Source organism: Phoca vitulina, unplaced genomic scaffold, assembly GCF_004348235.1.
Source record: "Phoca vitulina isolate PV1807 unplaced genomic scaffold, GSC_HSeal_1.0 scaffold6, whole genome shotgun sequence".
Classification (NCBI taxonomy): Eukaryota; Metazoa; Chordata; class Mammalia; order Carnivora; family Phocidae; genus Phoca; species Phoca vitulina.
The window spans coordinates 67,487,917-67,509,299 of NW_022589709.1; the positions used below are offsets into that span (position 1 = coordinate 67,487,917).

The 21,383-nt window shown below is 40.5% G+C and overlaps 1 protein-coding gene across 3 annotated transcripts in view; it reads left to right on the forward strand.

Annotated features, from left to right (window-relative positions):
- Positions 1–4,892: 4,892 nt before the first annotated feature.
- PLPP1 (phospholipid phosphatase 1) overlaps positions 4,893–21,383 on the forward strand; it is a 100,361-nt gene continuing 83,870 nt past the window's right edge. For 2 of the 3 annotated variants that reach the window (XM_032404415.1, XM_032404416.1), the window contains exon 1: positions 4,893–5,389. In XM_032404415.1, the coding sequence (XP_032260306.1) occupies positions 5,332–5,389 (58 nt within the window). In that variant the 5' untranslated portion in view covers positions 4,893–5,331. Of the gene's footprint in view, positions 5,390–5,415; positions 5,450–21,383 lie in introns of those variants that run through there. The other variant, XM_032404417.1, reaches the window with a different exon arrangement.

The following is a 21,383-nucleotide window of genomic DNA, read 5'->3' on the forward strand; positions in this document are numbered from 1 at the left end:
CCTCCCTTTTAGAACCTTATCTTCCACTCATCCACACTGTGAGCTTTTTTACCTTTCCTACTCAGAGGCTTCAGAATATGCTATTTGTTTTGCCTCTTTGCTCAAACCATTCTTCGAAGCCTGTTCTCCCTCAGCACTCTTTTCTGTCTGCCCAAAATTGTTTTATTCAGGGCGTTGTGGTTTGAAGTACCAGATTCAATTAAGCTAGCTCAAGTAAAAGGTTCTCTTAGAGTAATATGACATGTGATTTCTCGGAAACAGGACGCAACATACTCTTGAGCCTTCTATCAGTTGTGAATACTTGAGGCTTAAGCAATTGTGTTTTGCTCACATAAGAAGAAATCTGGAGGTAGCTAGTTGCTGACTGTTTTAGTGGCTCAACATTATATTCCAAAGACCAGTGGCACTACTTTTCTTGGCCTTTTCCTCATGATCACAAGATGGCTGCTTAGCTCTAAATATTATGTCCATGTTCAAAGAAGGTGGAAAAAGAAGGGAAGGGAAACCAGTCTTCACCTTTGGTCAAGAGAGCAAAAACTTTCACAGAAATCTGTCAATAGATTTCTGTGTATATTACATTTATAAGAACTCTGTAACCTAGCTGCTCATAAAGGAAGTGAAATCACAAGCCACAAGTGATTACTATTGAGACTATATAAAGAACTTCTCCACTGATAAAAATAAGATAAACAACCCAATAGAAAAATATGCCAAAGACAGGCCATTGACAGAAGAAGAAACATTTTTGGTGAGTAAATTTAGAGAAAGATGCCCAATCACATTAGTGATCGGGGAAATCCAATTATGATTATATTGTGATAACTACTCATCATGATGGCATATTACAACCATGAAATTAGCAAAAATTTAGACATCTCAAAAATAACGTATTGATAAAAATGTGGGGTTGTCTCCACTGCTAGTGTGGGTGAGGTAAACTGGTACAACCATCTGGGAGTACACCTGGGATTATCTAGTGAAGTTGGCTGTGTGTATATGCCATGATGCAGCAGCTCTGCAACGAGCATGGCCACACAGGAGACATGCATACCAGTGTTCCCACAGCAAAAATGGAACTAACCCAGATGCCCATCGTCAGAAGAATGTATAAGGCATACATTCATTTAATAGACCTGCAATTATTGCAGCAACACAAATGAATACAAGAAATATTATTTCTTTTTTTTAAAGATTTTATTTATTTGAGAGAGTGAGAGAGCAAGAGAGAGCACAAGCAGGCAGAGCAGTAGGCAGAAGGAGAGGGAGAAGCAGGCTCCCCGCTGAGCAGAGACACCCCCCCCCCGCCCCCAACGCAGGGGATGCCAGGATCCTGGGATCATGACCTGAACCAAAGGCAGACGCTTAACCGACAGCCACCTGGGTGCCCCAAGAAATACTACTTTGAGTGGGAAAAAAAAAAAAAATCAAAGGCAGACTATATATATTGCATAATGTTTTTAAAAGCTAAAAACAAGAAGGTTAAACAATATATATTTTTTAGAGATATATACATATATGGTTATATGTTTTTCTACAGAGAAATAACAAAGCAAGGAAAAGATAAAGACAAAATTCCAGATAGTGGTTACCTCTCCCGAAGGAGGGATATGGGATAGGACACACAGGTAAACTCAGTGATACTACAATATTCTAGGTATTAAATTGAGTGGTGGATTAATAGTTGCTCATTTTATTATTATGCTTCATAACTTATATTTCATATATGTATATTTCAAATATTACATAACAAGAAACAAGAAAAAGCTTTGGTAAGAAGTGTTAAAAGGATTATAAGATATCATATTGTAAAAACTTTTTTGGGGGGAGGCACATGCTCTGGGGAATGAGACATTTCCATTTTTAATTGTTTTCATTTTACAGTGATATTTGAGTATAGTAAAAACTATATTTGTTTCAGTTCAGGTGGGGAGAAAGAACATAAGCACATACAAACACAAGTACTGTAGTTGAATTTATTCTTACTACCTTGCAGCAACTTTGTGAAATAAAGTAGTTGAGACAAGAAGCACTATTTGAACAGAGAGAGGGAGACTTAATAATATTATGTTAAAGAACAGTGCAAGTAGAGGAGTAGGGACAGAAGTGAGAATACAGAAATATTTAAAGAGAAAGTGGAAATGGAGGAGGAAGATTATAGTCTCCTTTTAAAAATGCTTAGCACTGAAAGAAAAGGTTAGTTTCTGTCTCCTTGAGGGAATCTTCAGGACTACTCTTCCCAAACCCACTCTGCTTTGCTTTTGTTTAATGCCTGTATTATAGAAAGAAACATGCAGGCCCAAGGACGAACTTTGTTAACCATTTAAGAAAGTTTCTGGGGGGAAAATAAAACCTCTGAGGTTTCATGCCTACTCGAGGGACACACTAGTAGCTATCCCCAACCGGCTGTTAACAGTGACATTATTCAATCAGGGTTTCCTTTTTATTATCTTCACTATCATTTCAAGGTCATTTAACTCATTGTCAATTCCAAATAGTACACCAGAATCCAATCATGACAATAGACCAAAACAAATACCACCTCCAAAAACAAAAACTCCCACCCCAAAAGAAAGTGACATTTCTTAGTCATTCTCTCCTCAATGGAGGACTTACTCATTGCTTATAATCTGCACAAATTATAGATCCCATTTAAAAAAAAAGGGATATGACTTAATACGTTTTAATGGACTTTGCTTTGTCGATCTATTTTTAAAGCTATTATCTGTAACACCTCCAAAGGGCAAAAAATCTGTTAATATATTAACTGTTTTCTTTCCCTCCTAACCTAAGAAAATGTGTTCTGGTGTTGGCAGAGGGATGGGAAAGAACAATCTATCACCTCCCTATGCAGTGTTTCCAGAGCTCCCAGGCAAAACACTTACTCCTGCTTTGTGTGCCTTCTGTACGCCAACACACTTCTGTCACAATATTCATTTAATTACACACCAGTCTTCCTGATGGGGCAGTAGGCTCCTAGAGGGCAGAGATCCTTTCTTGCTCATTTTAGTGTCTTTATAGTGTGCACTGAGTTTGATGTATATTGAGGGACTCAACAAATGCTGAATGAATGAATGAGTGAATAAAAAAACATTAATCAATAGGGTTTTTTGAATGTTTACTTTTGAAAAGGCATTTTAAAAGTAAATGTTTATTTCAAAGCTGTTTAAATAAAGCACTGTCCCTAGACTATGCCCAGCACATAGTCACAATAAATACTTTTTGAATGAATACCAAATACTTAGATATCACAAGTAATTTCAATTTATTTTGGCCTTGCACTCTGGGGGCCTTGTAACTCTGGAAGTAAAGGAAGCCATATAAACAATGGCACATCTTTCTCAGTTATAAATTGTTTAAAACTTTTAAAAGATATTCCAACAAAAGGTGAAATACAAAATTTACATTTTTTTTTTAAAGATTTTATTTATTCATTTGAGAGAGAGAAAGCACAAGCAGGGGGAGAGGCAGGGAGAGAGGGAGAAACAGACTCCCCGCTGAGCAGGGAGCCTGATGCGGGACTTGATTCCAGGACCTTGGGATCATTACCTGACTTGAAGGCAGCCGCTTAACCATCTGAGCCACCCAGGCACCCAAAATTTACATTCTTCTTAAAGAAAAACCTGCTTTCTCAAATACGTTTTTGCTTGTGGGGTATAACTTGGGGCTCTATCTTTAGAATCTTTAATGGAAGTGTTATCTCTCCATTAGTTTTAGGGGCATCTGGCAGGAAAAGTCTGAGAAGTAGTAGGCACAGTTTTCGATTTTTATCTTACATCTTGTGTAAGAAGATATGAATAAAAAAAAGAAGCTATGAATAAGGAGAAAACATACCAGTTGTTAACATCTATAGAGGTTTTAACCTTTTATAAAATTTTGATATTTTTTTCCAGGCTTCACCACTTTTTTTTTTTAACTGGCTCCACACCCAGCATGGAGCCCAAGGTGGGGCTTGAACTCAGGACTCAGATCTAGACCTGAGCTGGGATCAAGAGTCAGATGGTTAACGGACTGAGCCACCCAGGTGTCCCCAGGCTACACCACTTTTTGACCACAACACAGAGCAGGGATTATCATCCTGATTTTACAGATTAGAAAACTGAGATTGCTAAATCTCTGGTAGGGTCCTCCTAGAACAAGTGGTGAAAGGGTTGCTCATTTCAGGTAAAGAAAAATAATTGACACTCGTTAAAATGGTGAGGAAGACTACTGCTATTTGGGGTCAAAATTTTTGCAATAGGAGAAAGAAATTGTGCTTCATTTTGAATATAGTAAAGACAGCTGGGAATTTATAGCCAACAAACAAGCAGAGAGAGGGGGTCAGTGGATGGAAAATTACTATGAAGAAACAGAAAGGCAGGCCAAAGGTGGCGAATAAGGAATCTGACCACGTATCAAAGGCATCAGACATCAAGGAGCGGGATGACTTAGCAGGATTCATACTAATACTGGGTTCAGCCTGGCCACACTTCAAGGCCTAGGCCGAAGCCCAAGCAAGTAGAAGGCTCATAGGAGCCGAAGTAACGCTTGGTCAAGTCTTCGTCACTGCCTGTCTCGGACCTCTTTAGTATCCAAACCGTATGGATGAGGATGGCTGGCAGAGAGCCGGCGCTTTGGGATCGTAGGTCCAGAACCTCGCTCTCCCTCCCGGCATCAATAACCCCGGCCAGGGCTAACGAGACCTCCTCCTGCGACCACCGCAGAAACGCCGGTCGGAGCGACGCCCCTTGCCTCGCACCGGAGGCGCCCCCAACGTCTGCCAGACCGCAGTGCATCCCACTTCAGAGGCGGGCTCCGCAGGTCGGGCGGGGCGGGGCCGGCGGCGCTGATTGGCCAGAACTCTCGGGCTTGGGGTTCCCGGCCCCGCCCCGCCGCCCCATTACTGGCCGCCTAGGCTTCGCCGCACTCCCCTCAGCCAGCGAGGCCGCGCGCTGGCGGGTCCCGCGCTGTCCCGCGGGAGGGGCCGAGCCCATGTTCCTCCTCCCTACCGGTCCCATCCTTAAAGCACGAGTTCCGACGCCCCGCCTGTTGGGAGCGGGCGCCGGGATCGGGACAGCGAGCCGCCGGGGCAGGCCAGGGCCTACCGAGGAGGGCCCGAGACCACGGAGCCGCCGCGGCTGGCACGCGAGCGTCTCGGTGTGTGGGAGCTGCGAGGGCAGGGGTCCCGGGCGCCATTGCTGGTCGTCAGAGAGCCGCCTGGACCTCGTCTGCCCTCAGCGGCGCTTCTCCGGTCGAGAGGAGGCATAGCTTGGGGCCGTCGCCACCCCCCCTGGCCCGGTGTCGTGAATTGTGTGCCTCTTCTACCGCCCGCGTCGGGCCGCCGGGGCCGAGACGATGTTTGACAAGACGCGGCTGCCGTACGTGGCCCTTGATGTGCTCTGCGTGTTGCTGGGTACGTACGCGCCGCCGGCCCGAGGGGCGTGTGCGCGCGAGCCCGGGGTGCGGTGTCCCGGTGGGTACGGGCGTGTGTCTTCTGGGAGGGGACTCGCGGAGAGCTGCGGACGGGCGTGGGGGCGGTGTGTGTGCGCCTGACGGGCGCGCCTTTGCAGGGAGAGACTCGGGGGGCGGCTTCCGCAGCCCGGGGATCCCGCTTTGCAGCCTGCACCCCCGGCCCCCGCGTGGTCCCCTCTGTCTGTCTGTCCCCGCCGGTGTGCTGAGCCCAGCTCTGCTTGGACGCTGTTCACGCCTCTGCGCTCCGTCCCTTGCTCCTGTCCTCTGTCTCCCGTTCCACTCCCAACAGAGCGGGGTGGGCTCCTCCCCTCTCTGCTGTAGGGAAACCCGGTCACTGGCTTGTCAGGTTCAGTAGCGACACGGAGGTTTGATTCACTGGGGACTTTCAGTAACAGGCGCCAGTGCCTGATTTATCTTACTTGTGGGAAGCAGTTTAATTTTTCATCTTTAAAAGGCTAGAACGTTCCTAATTAGAAGGTGTTACCCGGGTGTAAATTGTCAGGTTGCAAGTGGGTGTGAGGATGCCAGGTTTCTGCCTATAGGTCTGAAGCAGCTTGCCTTTTCGGGTGTGTGTGTTTGGGTGTGTGTGCGCGCGCGCGTGCTCCAGACCTGTTTCCTTCTCTGCACAGACCTTGCCATGGTGTAGCTTTCCATCTCCAGTGACAGCCCACAAGGAGCACTAGACATCTTTGGCTGCAGCAGCTTTGGCGTTGTCTTCCTCATGGAAGAGTTCATTTCTGGGGCTTCTGGTTGCCAGTTGCTTCTTTCTTTTGACAAGAAAGAATTGAAGTCACCTGGATAAGGGATAGGCGTTGGAAGGAAACTTTCACCTTTCTTTTTTTAAAGATTTTATTTATTTATTTAATTGAGAGAGAGAGAGAGAGAGAGAGAGAGGCAGCGTGAGGGGGAACACAAGTAGGGGGAGTGGGAGAGGGAGAAGCAGGCTTCTGGCCGAGCAGGGAGCCCGATACGGGGCTCGATGCCAGGACCCCAGGATCATGACCCGAGCCGAAGGCAGTCGCTTAACCAACTGAGCCACCCAGGCGCCCCGAAACTTTCACCTTTTTAATATGTGTTTTGTAAAGCAGTATGTTGCGAACTATTTAGACGTTATATGTATGTGTGTGTGTGTATATATATGATCTGATTGAGGTTTGGGTAGCCCTAGTCAAGTATGGAAGTAAAGTAATGGTATTGGCAAGTTCTTTGGCTGGGGGATCTGTGACTTGAGAATCCTAGGTGCAGGTGTGCATAATGGCTTTTCACTGATAAGAAATTCCCCGGGTTTGAATCTCGTATTCCACTTTCCTGCCTCATACCTGACCACTTAGGCGCTTGCAGTCTCTTGCTCAATTCTTTTTATTTATTTATTTATTTATTTATTCATTCATTCATTCATTCATTCATTCGAGACAGAGAGGCAGAGGGAGAAGCAGGCTCCCAAGGAGCAGGGAGCCCGATGCGGGACTCGATCCCAGGACCCCGGGATCATGACCTGAGCCGAAGGCAGACGCTTAACCATCTGAGCCACTCAGGCACCCCCCCCCTTTTTTTTTTTTTTAATTCATGAGAGACAGAGAGAGAGAGAGAGAGAGAGAGGCAGAGGGAGAAGCAGGCTCCCAAGGAGCAGGGAGCCCGAATTCTTGCTCAATTCTTAAAAATTCTTTTACCTCTTCTTTGAGGTAAAATCCCTTTTTATTATTTATGAAATATCTTTATTGTTGACCAGGACACTTCCTGTAGAGCTCCACAGTGAATTCTTGGAGTTAAGTTTAGGAAAGCGAAACAACGTTTTGGGACGCTATTGAAACGCAAGGAATTCTTTCAGATGTCAAGACATACTAATAACTACATTAACTATATGGAAATTTATTGATTTACAATGAAAGGATTATCTTTGGAAAGATGTTAAATTTTAGTTTTAGATTTGTCTTTTAATTCCAATGTAGTTAGAAAACAGTGTTATGTTAGTTTCAGGTGTGCAGTAGAGTGACTCAACAATTCTATATATGACTCCGTGCTCATCAAAATAAGTGTACTCTTAATCCCCTTCACCTGCTTCACCCATTTCCCCACCCACCTCCCCTCTGGTAAGATGTAAAATTTTTAAATGTACTTTAACTCCTACTCACTGTCAGTAGGGCTTTGTTAAGCTTCATTTATATTTTAGAGAAGGGAGAGGAAAATGTTTGGTCAGAAGTAATTTTACTAATTCTAATATATTGGATTGTACCCTGTTATTGCTGCACTCTTAGAATTATGTATTAACTTCCTGTTCTCCTACCTTGTGAGAGTTATTAATTTACAAAACAAATGTCAAGTTTTTTCTGTGGGCCAAGCACTGTACTAGGACAAATGAAACCTAATACTGCTTTAAGGTAGCTAAAGCTAATATTAATAACCACAAAGTCATAAGGTAGACCTATATTTTGTTTGTATGTTTTAAAATTTATTTATAATGGAGAAACCTGTATGCAGTACAGTTTTATAAATTGTAAGTTCTTCTTATCGGTGTTTTCAGCATGATGCAAATAGCACATAATTGTACTATAGAGGTAAGAATAATTTTATTGCTACATTGCTACATTGACCTGACAGTTGCAGGATTTATGATGGCTCTCAAAAAGATAAAATTATGTTTTTGATTTAAATGTCTTCGATGGTTTTGGAAAAACTTGTTTGGGGACTTAGGGATTAAGTATGTTTTAGAAAAAGATACCTCATCTATTTGAAACATGTTTTATCTGTTACTATATTACTCACAATTCTTTTAAAGTAATTCAGAAGATTTTTATGATGGGCCCAGAATTCCCTTTTCCCAAATAGAAAATGAAGTATTGACTTATTTTAATTTGGTATATAGGATGACATTAGATTTAACAATATCAATTCTCCATTACAAACAGCAATGAAAGAGAACAGTGGGGGAGGATATAAAAAAACTTTTTCATGCTGAGTATTGGAAGGCAATACATTTTGATAGCAAATTCACCTTTTTATTGGAGTGTAAGGGTTATTTAATTTTATTTATTTTTTTATTTTTTTAAAGATTTTATTTATTTGACAGAGCACAAGCAGAGGGAGAGAGAGGGAGAAGCAGGCTCCCTGCTGAGCAAGGAGCCCGATGTGGGACTCGATCCTAGGATCCTGGGATCATGACCCGGGCTGAAGGCAGCCGCTTAACCGACTGAGCCACCCAGGCGTCCCTGTAAGGGTTATTTTAAATTTGGTTTTTATTCACTTTACTGACAGCAGGAGATTGACAGCCTAAAATTAGGGGTTATCAACTTGGCATTAACTTTATTCTTTTTCTGTGGAGAATATGCAGGTAAGAGTTAACTACACCAACAAAAAGATGATTAAGCACTTCTTAAGTACAGGGTTATGTGAAAGTGATTCATAATTACAACGTGAATATGTTCCAGGTTCTGTTAATGACCACCCCAACATCATACAGTGTATCCATTTTAATATGATGATGTTACATGATTGTGTTACATGACTACTTTAAAATTTTATGGAGTGTGATGTCTGTTGAAGTGATCATTAAACATGTGTGTGTGTGTATATGTACATTTGTACCCCTTGGTCATCTTTATCACAAAAACATCACTTCCTCCATCTGGTAATACCCAAATGATTAGTTCCTTCAGTGGATGTGGTAAGTTCTTGGAAAAAGAGTCAGAATTTTGAGAGATGGTATGTATTTGAAATGGAGCATAGTCTTGACATTTTTCTCTGGCTCTTTTGATGATGAGTTCTATCATTGTAGAAAAGGCGGGCTATAAGCATCTGAGCACACAAGAAAAGTTGCTCTATAGGGAATGATAGCAGGCTGGTGTGAAAGGAGCAATGTTTTTGCCCAGTGTGTTAAATGGTGTCCTGAATAAAACTTACTAGTGTTTAATTACTGAGAGTCATTCCAGATTTTATCCACAATGGCATAAGGCTGCCGGTTAGTGGACACCGAGTCCACTGATGGATTCAGTGCACATTGATTGAAGGCTGATTCTGCCAGGTCCATGTTAGGTGCTAGGGGTACAAAGATGAGTAAGGCAGTCCTTGCCCTAAAGGAGATCAGGGTCTAATGAAGAACAAACAAACGTGTTATATTACATCATGATAAGCGTAATAATGGAGGTATGGAATAAGTGCCCTTTGAGTACAGAGAAGGGAGTTGTCTTAGACCTGATCCATTATAAATAAATGGTTTGTTTGTTTATCCTTAGTGATGCAGAAGTGACAAAAGTTTCCTGGAATATTTCTTAGAATCTTTTTTTTTTCCTCCCCAACTTGCTGCAAGGCAGTAGGGACCCAAGTAAGTTTATGACTTTTTTGTAGACCATCCTATGGTGTCTAGAAGGTGTAACTGGCAAAAACTTTTTATGTGCTTGTGTTTTGCTGTGTGGCAGTCATTTAGAATACCTTTTGGGCCTTCATATTCTCCTTTTGCCCCTCCAGCTTTGTTCTCCACCTTGCTCTGTGCTCTGGGAAGCAGGCAAATTATATGGGCTCTGTCAACTGACCTCTTGCTTTATGGTTTCTGTTTGGCTTTGGCTGGTGGTACATCAGTAGGAGGCCTGGAAGAGCCAGTTCTTTCCTGCTGGATTTGTGTTGCTAGAGCTGTTCTGTGGTTTGTGAGTGGGTCACAGCTTCTTTTCAATGGCCCTCTCTGCCAGTCAGCTCCAGTTACAGATCTTTCTGGGTTCTGGTAACCCCTTAGTTGCCCCTTTAGGCCTAATGATGATAATGGCCTCCTGATGTTGGTAGCTTGGGAGTATTCCACCATCCTTTGCTACTTTCCCTAAATCTTGCCTCTACTTACAAAGATGGTTCCTTCATTAAATTCTCTTGAATACCTTTTTTGACTGTTTTTGTGGTTTGTTTGTTTTTGGTTGGGACCCTACTAATGACATTCATACGTGTCCAAAACAGATTTGAGGTAGCTTCCCTTTCTGCACTTAACACCGTTCACAGCTGCTCTTTATAGCAGGTGCAAACAGAAGCTCATGGGCTCTCTTCTTAGAAGAGAGGTTGGTCATAGTTTCCTTAGCAAGCTCCAAATGTGGTATCACCATTATGCCAAATCAGAGTCAATGGATTAAGAATAAAATCTGGCAGCAAAAAACTGGCAACCAATAGTAGGTGTTTGTAGAATCCCTGTTACTTGTTCTTCCTCAGTACTTATCTCAAATACTGATACCATATGTTGTTGCCATGATACTGACATCATTCTACCCCTTAAGTATTACCCCTGAGGAGTGGTCCCTTTCCTGTCTCTCAGTTTGGGCCTGTTGCTCAAGGAAGAAACAATCAAGTATTCAGTGAAAGATTCTCACTTGCTAAATAGTCTGCAGCATTTTGTGCCTTCCCTTTTTTCCTAACGTTTATTTGTTCATTCATTATTGAACATGTATTTGTTTAGTATCTGGTAGGTGCTTGGCATTGTGTTGGATGCTGAAGTTAAAAATAAGTAAATCAGTACATAAATTGGACATAATGCTTATCCTGATTGCTAGCCATTTCAACCTCCATTAACTTTTATTAAGCAAACTTCTTTTGCTTCTGATGAAAGTTTACTGTGTTTATTTCTCTTTTTTATATAACTTTTCTCTTTCCTCCAAGCCACAGTGAGAGGGAAGGGATCTCAGAAAATGAACAAAAATGTGTTAAGCTGGCATATCCTTGGGTTAGACTGGGGTCCTGTTGCAGGCTTTTTCTACCTTTAAATGGCCAGTTTTGAATAAAAGCAGAGGCCTGGAAGAAGATGCTACTGTTTGGCTCCAGTTGGCTTTATACACTTGAGTTTTAACTTAAACTTACCTTGCTTGGAATAAAGTATGGAAATGTTCAGAGAATGTTTTTCTCTATAGATTTTATGAAATGTAAATTCTTCCTTTATATTCAGTTTGAATTACATCCTCTTGGAACCTCATGGACATGCTGTGGATCTTGATTAATCTTTTTCTTGTTTAATCATTTTTGGCTGAGCTCTACCAAAGTTTCCTATCTGCTCAGCTTGGGGAGTTATTCTGATTCTTGTGGATAAGAAATTGAAGTTTAAATTGTTGTTATTGACCCTATTAAAGAAGTTGGAAGAAAGTCACTAAACTCTCAGATTTTAAGTAACCCAGTTAAAATGTAGCTTACACTTTATGGAAAGGAATTTGGAATGTTAATTGTCCACTTCCTCCTAATTTAGGTGACTTAATTCAGCATTTGGTTTAGAAGTACACAATCCATGTAATAAGCTAGTTAGGGATTATATAGACACTGTTTTGTCTCTCTTACTGTCTTTTTAGAAAGCACTCACCATTCAGATAGGATGAACAGTGGTTACAAGTAGCTTTCTTCTTCCAGCCTTCTTATTTACTTACCTTATTTTTCATTTTTACAATTTTTTTCCTTCTCTCTTCTCTTCCTCCTGCTTTTATTCTTCCCTTCAACCTTCTTGCTGTCTAGGTTTAAAACCCAGATGGCTTAAACAGAGTTGTTTTGTTTTGTTTTCTGAAACTAGCCTAATGGGAGTTTGGGAATGACTTTTTCTTTATAAACTATAAGTTTTTCTTTTTCTTTAAAATAATAGAGAGGTAACATAGTCTAGTGATGGACTCTTGATCTAAATTGCTTAGGTTCACATTTCACTTACTCTCTTTACTAGCTGTGTGACCTTGGGCAATTTTCTTCTTTGTGCCTCTTTTCCTAATAAAAGTACCTACTTTATATGGTTGTTGTGAGGCTTAAGTGAGTCAGTATGTAAAGAACTTAGAGCAGTGCCTTGAACTTAATGTATATATGTTTGTCAAATAAAATTAATCCTCTCTAATCCTACAAACTGTAACAATTTTAGTAGAAATAACATAAACTAGTTTTGTGTTAGGTACAAAAACACTCACAAACTTTGAAATGTTTCCCATGAATACTCATGGAATGTCTTTGAAGCTTATAGACCATCTTGAAATAGTAGTGTTGTATCAGTCATGTGTAAAAACCACATATATGATCTCCAAGTAGTGGTAATTCCAGCAGTGGAGGAAATTGATCTGGGTAGGTCTGTGTTAGAGAGTAATTAAACAAATGGAAAAACTTTATATGTTCATAAATCCTGAATTTCAGCTTAATCAAGAAAATGGAGTTAGCTGTACTCTATGTCACCCTCACTATTTTTATTGCCCAGGCCATGGGAATGGTCACTCCTCGTATAAAAAGTGGACTTCATTTAAAAAAATTTTTTTGAATGACCTTAATTGTACATCCTCATTTGTGTAAATTCTATTATTTGAATTCTCTGCAGTTAAGTGGACTGCAAACAAAAAACTGTTGTGTAATACTTCTCCATATCCTCTTTTCCCTCTACTCTTGCTTTTTTCAACCAGATATTTATTTCGATATATCTTAATCTGAAATTGTTTTTTTCGGGTGTGTGTGTGTCTAGTGCTAGATTTTTTAAATATTTGATTTTGAATTATCTTTATTTATTGAGCACGCATTATGTGTTTAATACAATGTTAGGAGCTATAAATATCACTGTGAAAAAGATAATGTCTTTAATCTTTAAGACAATTACAGATGTTTGTAAATGCCACAAAAAAATTAAAACAAGGTTAGAAGAGAGTGAGATGGTGGAGGGTGGCAATCTCAAGGAAGGATTCTCTGAGGAGGGGGTATTTGAATTGGCTGTGGAGGAACTGGAAGAAGTTGATTCTAGGTTTAGGGAAGAGCAGGTGTTAAGGGCCAAACAGCAAAGAGGATTTTGTAACAGGAATTGTAACATTTGTAACAGTGTGACTGGAATATAGTATGCATCCATGGCATTCGTAATAGTGAATTTTGTAACTTACTTCTAAATGTCAAAGTCGATAATAATAACTGACAGTTGTTTAGTGCTTACTAGGCCCAGTGTGGCCTGTAAAGTATCTTTTTTTTTTTTTTAAAGATTTTATTTATTTATTTGACAGAGACACAGCTAGAGAGGGAACATAAGCAGGGGGAGTGGGAGAGGGAGAAGCAGGCTTCCCGCTGAGCAGGGAGCCAGATGCTGGGCTTGATCCCAGGACCCTGAGATCATGACCTGAGCCGAAGGCAGACGCTTAACGACTGAGCCACCCAGGCGCCCCGGCCTGTAAAGTATCTTAACAACTTGATCAGGGAGGGTAGCTTGGTCATCTCCATTCTGTAGGTCATAGAACTGAAGGCTAGAGTAATTGGGAAACTCTCCCAGTGGAACCCAGCTAAGAAGTGGTATAGTCAGGAATTGGGAAATGCATTTTTAAGGATTATAAATTTTGAATGTGGATTCACTGGTCCAGATTTAGGAAAGGTGCCAATAAATGGAGAGGTTGAGGAAGGAGAGGTTAGGGGATTAGCTGACTCTAAAAACAATCATTATTTTTAGATAGCCTAATTGTTTTATGACTATCTGAATTCTGTATGATGTGACTTCAGAGTCTATTTCTACTTATGATATTTTGAGCATGTGCCTGCTGTCCAAAGGAGGCAATTTAATTTTTCATAACTCAAACTCCTAATTACTACTAAGAGTTTGCCAGGAGAGTATATCATACTGGAAGATGTAACTAATTTGCCCTGTTTGGTAACATACCCACAGATTTTTTTTTTCAGATAGCGTTGTCGTGGGCATTTCTATACAGGAAAGGAAGACCTTTGTCCTTCACTGTATTTCATGTGAGTCATGTGTTATAGAGTTCAGAGTCACCTTTGGTAACTCATTCCAGCAGATACAGTTAGAATCTCATGGTTTAGTTCTCAGTTGTCATTGCTTGGAAATGTTTCCTGAGTCTTTTTTCGGGGTGGGGTGCCTAGGAAAATGACATATAGGAAATGTGTACTGGATGAGCTCTTGAGTTAATTGGCAGCTTGTTAAGCCAGGTTCTGCCTTGCCTTTTGGTACATTTACATCAGCACTAAGAGAGATGGGTTGGCTGCTTAGGTGCTCTAGGGGTAAATGAGGAAAAGCAAAAGAAAACCATTATTCACTGGATACCTAAATGAGCCTTTGGTAAATGTCTTACATAAACTCATGCAATCATCACAAAACTCTGAGGTGTTAGCTTCATTTTATGTCATAGCACTGGAAAACAAAAATGGGTAGGAAAATAAAACAAAAGCCAAGTATCTCAAATAGCTCTTGCTTACTGTGGAAGACAGACTCGTAAGAAACAGTGACAATACTGTATGGTAAGTTGAGTGCTGATAGGTCCCAGCTTTGAAGTTACTAAGAGTGAGTGAGACAGGGTCTCCATCCTGGAAGAGGTACACAGAGCCTTGTAAATGGAGATCGGTAGGTATTTTAATGAAGTCTATTATATTTCAAAATGATTTCTCCTGAGATGATTGCTTTTACTTTCTAGCAGAGCTAACGTATACCTTTGGGAACATTACTTTTAGTTAGTGCTAAATTCTGTAAATAATCCTGTAGACAGTTTAGGCCCCATCTGTATTACCAGGTGAAGACACAGGAGGAGGGTGCTTAGAAAGTGTGTGGCACATGGTAAGCATTCAAATATTTGCAACATGAATGTATAGGCAGTGTATTTGAGTCAGCCGCTCCTCCAGGGTTTGAGTTTTAGCTCCATCTATTACTAACTCTATGATGTTGGGCAGGTCGCTTCAACTCTGTGAGTTTCGTCATCTAATGAGGAAAAAGATGTTAATAGTGCATTCCTCATATTGCTGTGAAATTAGATGAGATAATGTATGAGACAATGTATATGAAGTGTTTAGCATAGTGAAGTGTTTAGTATAGTCCTGGCCCGTGCTGTTGTTATCATTATTAAATTAATAAACCAATTTGATACCACTGACACAGTCTGTTATTCAAATTTGATGTCACATGGTAGTGACTTTTCTTTTGGAACATTATTTAGTGTAGTTCTAGTTTCAGCTTAAAGAGCATTGAGATGGGAATATGGTTCGTATTTCATTTTTTAGTGCCCAGATCATTTTGGGAAATGTTTTTTTTTTTTTAAAGATTTTATTTATCTATTTGACAGAGAGAGACACAGTGAGAGAGGGAACACAAGCAGGGGGAGTGGCAGAGGGAGAAGCAGGCTTCCCACGGAGCAGGGAGCCTGATTGCAGGCCTCGATCCCAGGACCCCGGGATCATGACCCGAGCTGAAGGCAGACGCTTAACGCCTGAGCCACCCAGGTGCCCCTTGGGAAATGTTTCAATTACTTCTAACTTATTTCTTTCTGGGATCAGATACCTCAGTAAGATCTTCTGATTTTACTTCTAGGTGAACAGTATTCCCACAGCTCATAGGCAAGGTACTCAAATGAATGTTTGTGGATGGAGAGAAAATAGTAAAATAGAAATAGGTGTGTGCGCTAGTAATGGCATGGTTTGGATAGTGGTAACTTCTCTTAGTTCTCAGTTCCTAAAACATGAAGGTTTTAGGTCTTAAATATAAACTGGTCAAGAGCTAACTTGTAGTTCACGTTGAAGGAGCTAAACATAATCTGTTCTCATCATAACTTCTTTTGATCAGTAAGAAGTTATCCTTTCTTCTTTCCACAGAGTTTAAGAAGCAGATGTATATAGTGGGCACACCCATCTGCAGTGTTCTGGGATGGCCCAATTTTAGCTAGTAGCCTTCTGCATAAAGGCAGTTTGTTAAATGTATGAGTAAATGTAATTAAAAGTCATATTTTTATGGTATTAACTTTAAAACTATTATTAAAAAAACACAATTTTTCAAGCGACATCCCAATTTAATTTGGAAAATATACCTAACATAGTTATGCAGTGTAACAGAAGCAAGTGACATTTATATTACTTTCTTTTTCAAATGGCATAGATATGAGAAAGGAATTTCCAAATATGTATTGTTTCTGACCCAGCGGTCGAGTTGGCAAAGAGGTTTTTTAAATTGTGATGTTATCAAAACTTGTTAGGCAGGTTATGGGTAATATTCAACTTTATAGCTAGTGTTGGATATCTACATTAATACTAACTTTATGTACCACAATATGAATGAGATTCTAAGTGCTGCCATTGGAGATAGCCTAATTATGAACCAAATATAATAACAGGTAAATTACCTTTATGGAGATGTTTTTGCATTGACTTTCCCCCTTGCTTAGGATTTGATGTCATGGAGATTTTCCAGTGAGTGCAATTTCTTTATGTAACTGAACAGTTCAAAGTATGGCCTAGTAGTGAAAGCAGTTGGCTTGGAAGTCAAATTCTGGTCTTGCTTCTGCTACTCTCAATGATCACGTGGGCAGGATCTCATGGGCTGCTTCATTTATTCATGTGTAATTTATAATGAGAATAATACCTGCCTGCATATATCTCAGGACTGTAGTGGTAAGCAAACTTTGCTTATCAAGAAGAGTCAGTTGTGGGGCGCTTAGGTGGCTCAGTCGTTGAGCGTCTGCCTTCGGCTCACGTCACAGTCCCAGGGTCCTGGGATCGAGCCCCGCATCGGGCCCCCTGCTCAGCGGGAAGCCTGCTTCTTCTCCCACTCCCCCTGCTTGTGTGCCCTCTCTCACTGTGCCCCTCTCTCCGTCAAATAAATAAATGAAATCTTAAAAAAAAAAAAAAGAGTCAGTTGCTGCAGAATATATTACAGCAGTTGACACCAGTGGACTCACAAGGAAGTCCAAGAAGGAAGAGAGAGCACATAGTATACAAAGGGGTGTTTTGAGCAACTGGAACAGACCTGTAGGCGATCAATTATAAGTCTAGTCTGGCCAAGAATGGTGTGAATGTTGTCAGCAGAAAGTAGGAAAAAGCTGAAAAGTGTTTAGGTAGTAGTGATGGGTCCTGATACAAAGTAACAGGCCCCCTGCTTGAGTTTTCTCTTTTGCCATACTTAGGTACACAGTTTTATCAGTGACAAAGGGGCTCATGAAATCTTGAACTAGTTTGTTATTCCAGTATCAGTCATACTGTGAGAAATGGGGGCATGTGCTATCTTGAAAAGCCAATGCAAAGTATAATTTGGTCAGACTGAAATTTCAGTGAAGGGAGATGTTCATTTTTTTAAAAAAAGATTAATGTTCACCTACCATTTAATTAAAAAGGGAAAGAAACCACAGTTTTAACTTAGTCTGCTGAATATCAGGAGATTATTGTATCAATAGCAGTTTGTCTTCAGTGAAGTCTGTCAAATTCTTTTGGCAAAGATCTGACACACCAAGGGAATCTCTTCTAACCTTGTCATTTGCTTGTGCTATGTTCTATTCCATTGACCTGCTGAATAATAAACAGGTGAGAGATATTCTTTGAAATAGAGTAATTACATTATCTGAGATTGTGTTTCTATTTTCCTCAGTACAGACTAGTTCATTAGCCAATTAATGATTGGAATGGTGAGACCTCAATGTTACTGTGTAGCTGTAGCTGTCTGACTGATTTATTACTATGTGGGCCATTGGGATATAGATACCATTGAACAGTTAAGGATTTCATCTACTCTATAGCCATGGAAACTCAACACCAATTAAAAATATAGCAGAATTAAAATTCCATGGCCAGAGTTGTAAGAAAATCTTGACAAAATTGAGTCCTTAAATTTAAGAGCATATTTTTTGTTTGCTAATAACTTAAAACATACATTTAAAAGCACTGAGCTATTCAGTAGTCGTTACTGAAATTTTATTTATTTATTTAATTTTTTAAAAGATTTTATTTATTCATCTGAGACACAGAGATACCGAGAGAGAGAGAGGAGAGAGCCTGAGCAGGGAGAGAGGCAGAGGGAGAAGGAGAAGCAGGCTCCTCGCTGAGCCAGGAGCCCCATGTGGGGCTCGATCCCATGACCCTGGGATCATGACCTGAGCCAAAGGCAGACAGACGCTTAACCATCTGAGCCACCCAGGTGCCCATTACTGAAATTTTAAACTCAAGTGAGCCTCTATAGCCTAAAGGCCCTGATGTGGGCTTTAGCTAAATAAATTACTTCTTTAAAAAAATTTTTTTTAAATTTAAATTAGCCAACATTATAGTACATCATTAGTTTCAGATGTAGTGTTCAGTGATTCATCAGTTGCATAGAACACCCAGTGCTCATTGTAAATAAATAACTTCTAAGAAAAAGGGAGGCAAAAAGGAGAGTGGGGAAAAGGAAAACAAAGGAAATGAAGAAGTAAATATTGCTGGATGGTCTGTTTTTGCCTTCTTAGAGGAGTTCAGAAGAGAATGAAGCTTCTTTGATAGAAGGGATGAGAGAATTAATCATGAGGATGTGCTTCATAAAGGCCCGAGATTGCTTGCTGCCCAGTAAAGAGATTGTGGTGGAGATTCTGATTTTTCATTTGGAAAAATTTAAGGGTCACATTTATAGTGATTTAAAATTACTGAAGTAAGGAACTTGTCCTTTAGGTTGGTCAATTAATTCAACCTATGTCTAGGATTTACTAGGGGAAAAAAGTCAGATTACTGAAAAAATGCTGTTAGTTACCCATATTTCCTGTCTTTGGACTTTTCATGATTAAGAATGAGCTATTGGGGTGGGGGGCGCCTGGGTGGCTCAGTCAGTAAGCATCTGACTCTTGATCTCAGTTCTGGTCTTAATCTCAGGGTTGTGAGTTGAAGCCAAGCCCCGCTTTGGGCCCCACACTGGGCATGGAGCCTACTTAAAAAAAAAAAAAAAAAGAAATATTGAGATAGGGGGACAGCATAACTTGGTTGATATGTTGTGAGTTGAAGTTGTAGTAGAGGTAGAGGAGTTTGACATTTTGAACTGTCAGATATAACAAATAATGAAATCTTACGGTTTAATCAGGGGCTAGCCATAGGCATATTTCAGTGAGTTACCTAAAAATAATTCAGGAGAAGGTGTTTATGTAATACGAGATACAGACATATTAATACTATAATAAAAGGGTGTGAATCATATATGTGTATCCATCTTATCTATGCAAAGTATTATTAGCCAAAATAAGAGGGAAACAGACTGTGTTCCATTTTAAAGAGGCTAGAATGCAGGATGAGTTTACCTTGGAGTTTCAACAGAACTTTATTTTAAAAAATTTGTGTTTTACCAAGATATGAAATAATTTCCATTTATTTTTACTAATGTATAAAAGTCTTTAGAGAATTCTTTTGTATTATGGGATGCATAAAAGTTAAGTGTGTGGACACTGGAAACATACAGGTCTGAGTTTGAATTCCAGTTCTTTCACCTATAATTAGGATAAATCCCCCACGTTCACAGCTTCAGTTTCTTTATCTGAAAAGGGCTGGGTCTTTATCTGCATATTCTCTTTGGCTTATGTACATTACATAGTAGGCATTTGTTTATTCCACAAGTATTTGTCTCACATGTTGTGTGCCACACTTTTTTTTTTTTAAAGATTTTATTTATTTCTTAGAGTGAGAGAGTGTGAGAGAGAGAGCACACAAGCAGGGATAGGGACAGAGGGACAGGGAGAAACAGACTCCCCGCTGAGCAGGCCCCCCCGCCCCCGACTCGGGGCTGGATCCCAGGACCCTGGGATCATGACCTGAGCTGAAAGCAGACGCTTAACTGACTGAGCCACCCAGGCGCCCCTATGTGCCACACTCTTAAGCAGAGGAGATTCATAGAATCACACAACTAAATAGAAAAATGAACCAGTAAGTGCTATAAAGGAGAGGTATGGGTATTATGAGGGCTTATAAAAAGAGTTTTGAATAGGAGAATGTGCGATAGCTTTTTAAAATGATGACTTTGGCTATAGGATAGAATAATAGATGGATGAGGCCTGGAAAATAATGGATTTAGGGAGATGAGTTCAAAGGCTTTTGAAATAGTCCAAGTGAGATCATGGTGGTGAGACTAAAGAGGTAATGGTGGAGATGGAGAAAGGTGGATGGATTTGAAGATTCTGGGAGGTAAAATGGAAAGGTTTTGGTGACATACTGAATGTGGGAAGTTGGAGGTAGCAAGGATAGTTCTGAACATTCTGGCTTGTTTAATGGATGGATGTTGATTCCTGCCAGTTATTGAGCTGCAGAGCACTAGGAGAGAACCTGATCTGAAATAGGAAGAGGGGTCTGGAAAAGATAATGATTTTGGTTTTGGTTTACTTTTTTTTTTTTTTTTAAGATTTTATTTATTTATTTGAGAGAGACAAAGATAGCGACAGAGAGCATGAGCGAGAAGAGTGAGCATGAGTGGGGAGGAGAGGGAGAAGCAGGCTCTCCGCTGATCAGGGGGATCGAGCCCAGGTGCCCCGATTCTGGTTTATGTTTAAGGTGCCTTTGAGATTTTGAAGAGAAAGTGTCAAGTCCTTGTTTGCATAAATGGGTCTAGAGCTCAGAGGAATGGTCTGACTTTTGGGAGGGAGTCACTGACATATTAATGGTAATTGAAGTTAAGAGAATTGGTGAAATCTCAAATAGGAGTTATAAAGTGAGAAGGAGAGAAGGTTTAAGACAGAGCTTTGAGAAACCAGCTTGCAGATTGTGGGAAGAAATGGAGAACACCAAGACTGAGAGGGAACATTAAAAGCTAGGAGAATGTTTCTGGAAAGCCAAGTGAAGAGAGTGCCCCAAGGAAAGAGTGGTAACAATGTCTATATTCTCCTGAAAGGTCCAGTAGGATAAAGTCTGTAAAGTGTCCATTGGATTTAGTTACACAAAGGTCATTGATAATGTCATGTAAGGAAGCAATTTCCATACTGGAGTGGTCTGAAAAATGGGTATTGGATGAAGAAATGGAAATTGTGGGTATTAGTAATTACTTTAAAATGTTGGGGGGACGCCTGGGTGGCTCAGTCAGTTAAGCAGCTGCCTTCTCCCTCTGTCCCTCCCCCTGCTTGTGGGCGCTCTCTCTCTGACAAATTCAAAAAAATATGTTTAAAAAAAAAATGTTGGACTGAGAAAGGAGAGTATAGTAGAGAAGATTCCAAACACAGGCCAGAAGAATCATTTCTGAGAATGGGAGATCAGTTAGGGCTATCAGCTGATACACTAATAGCCTA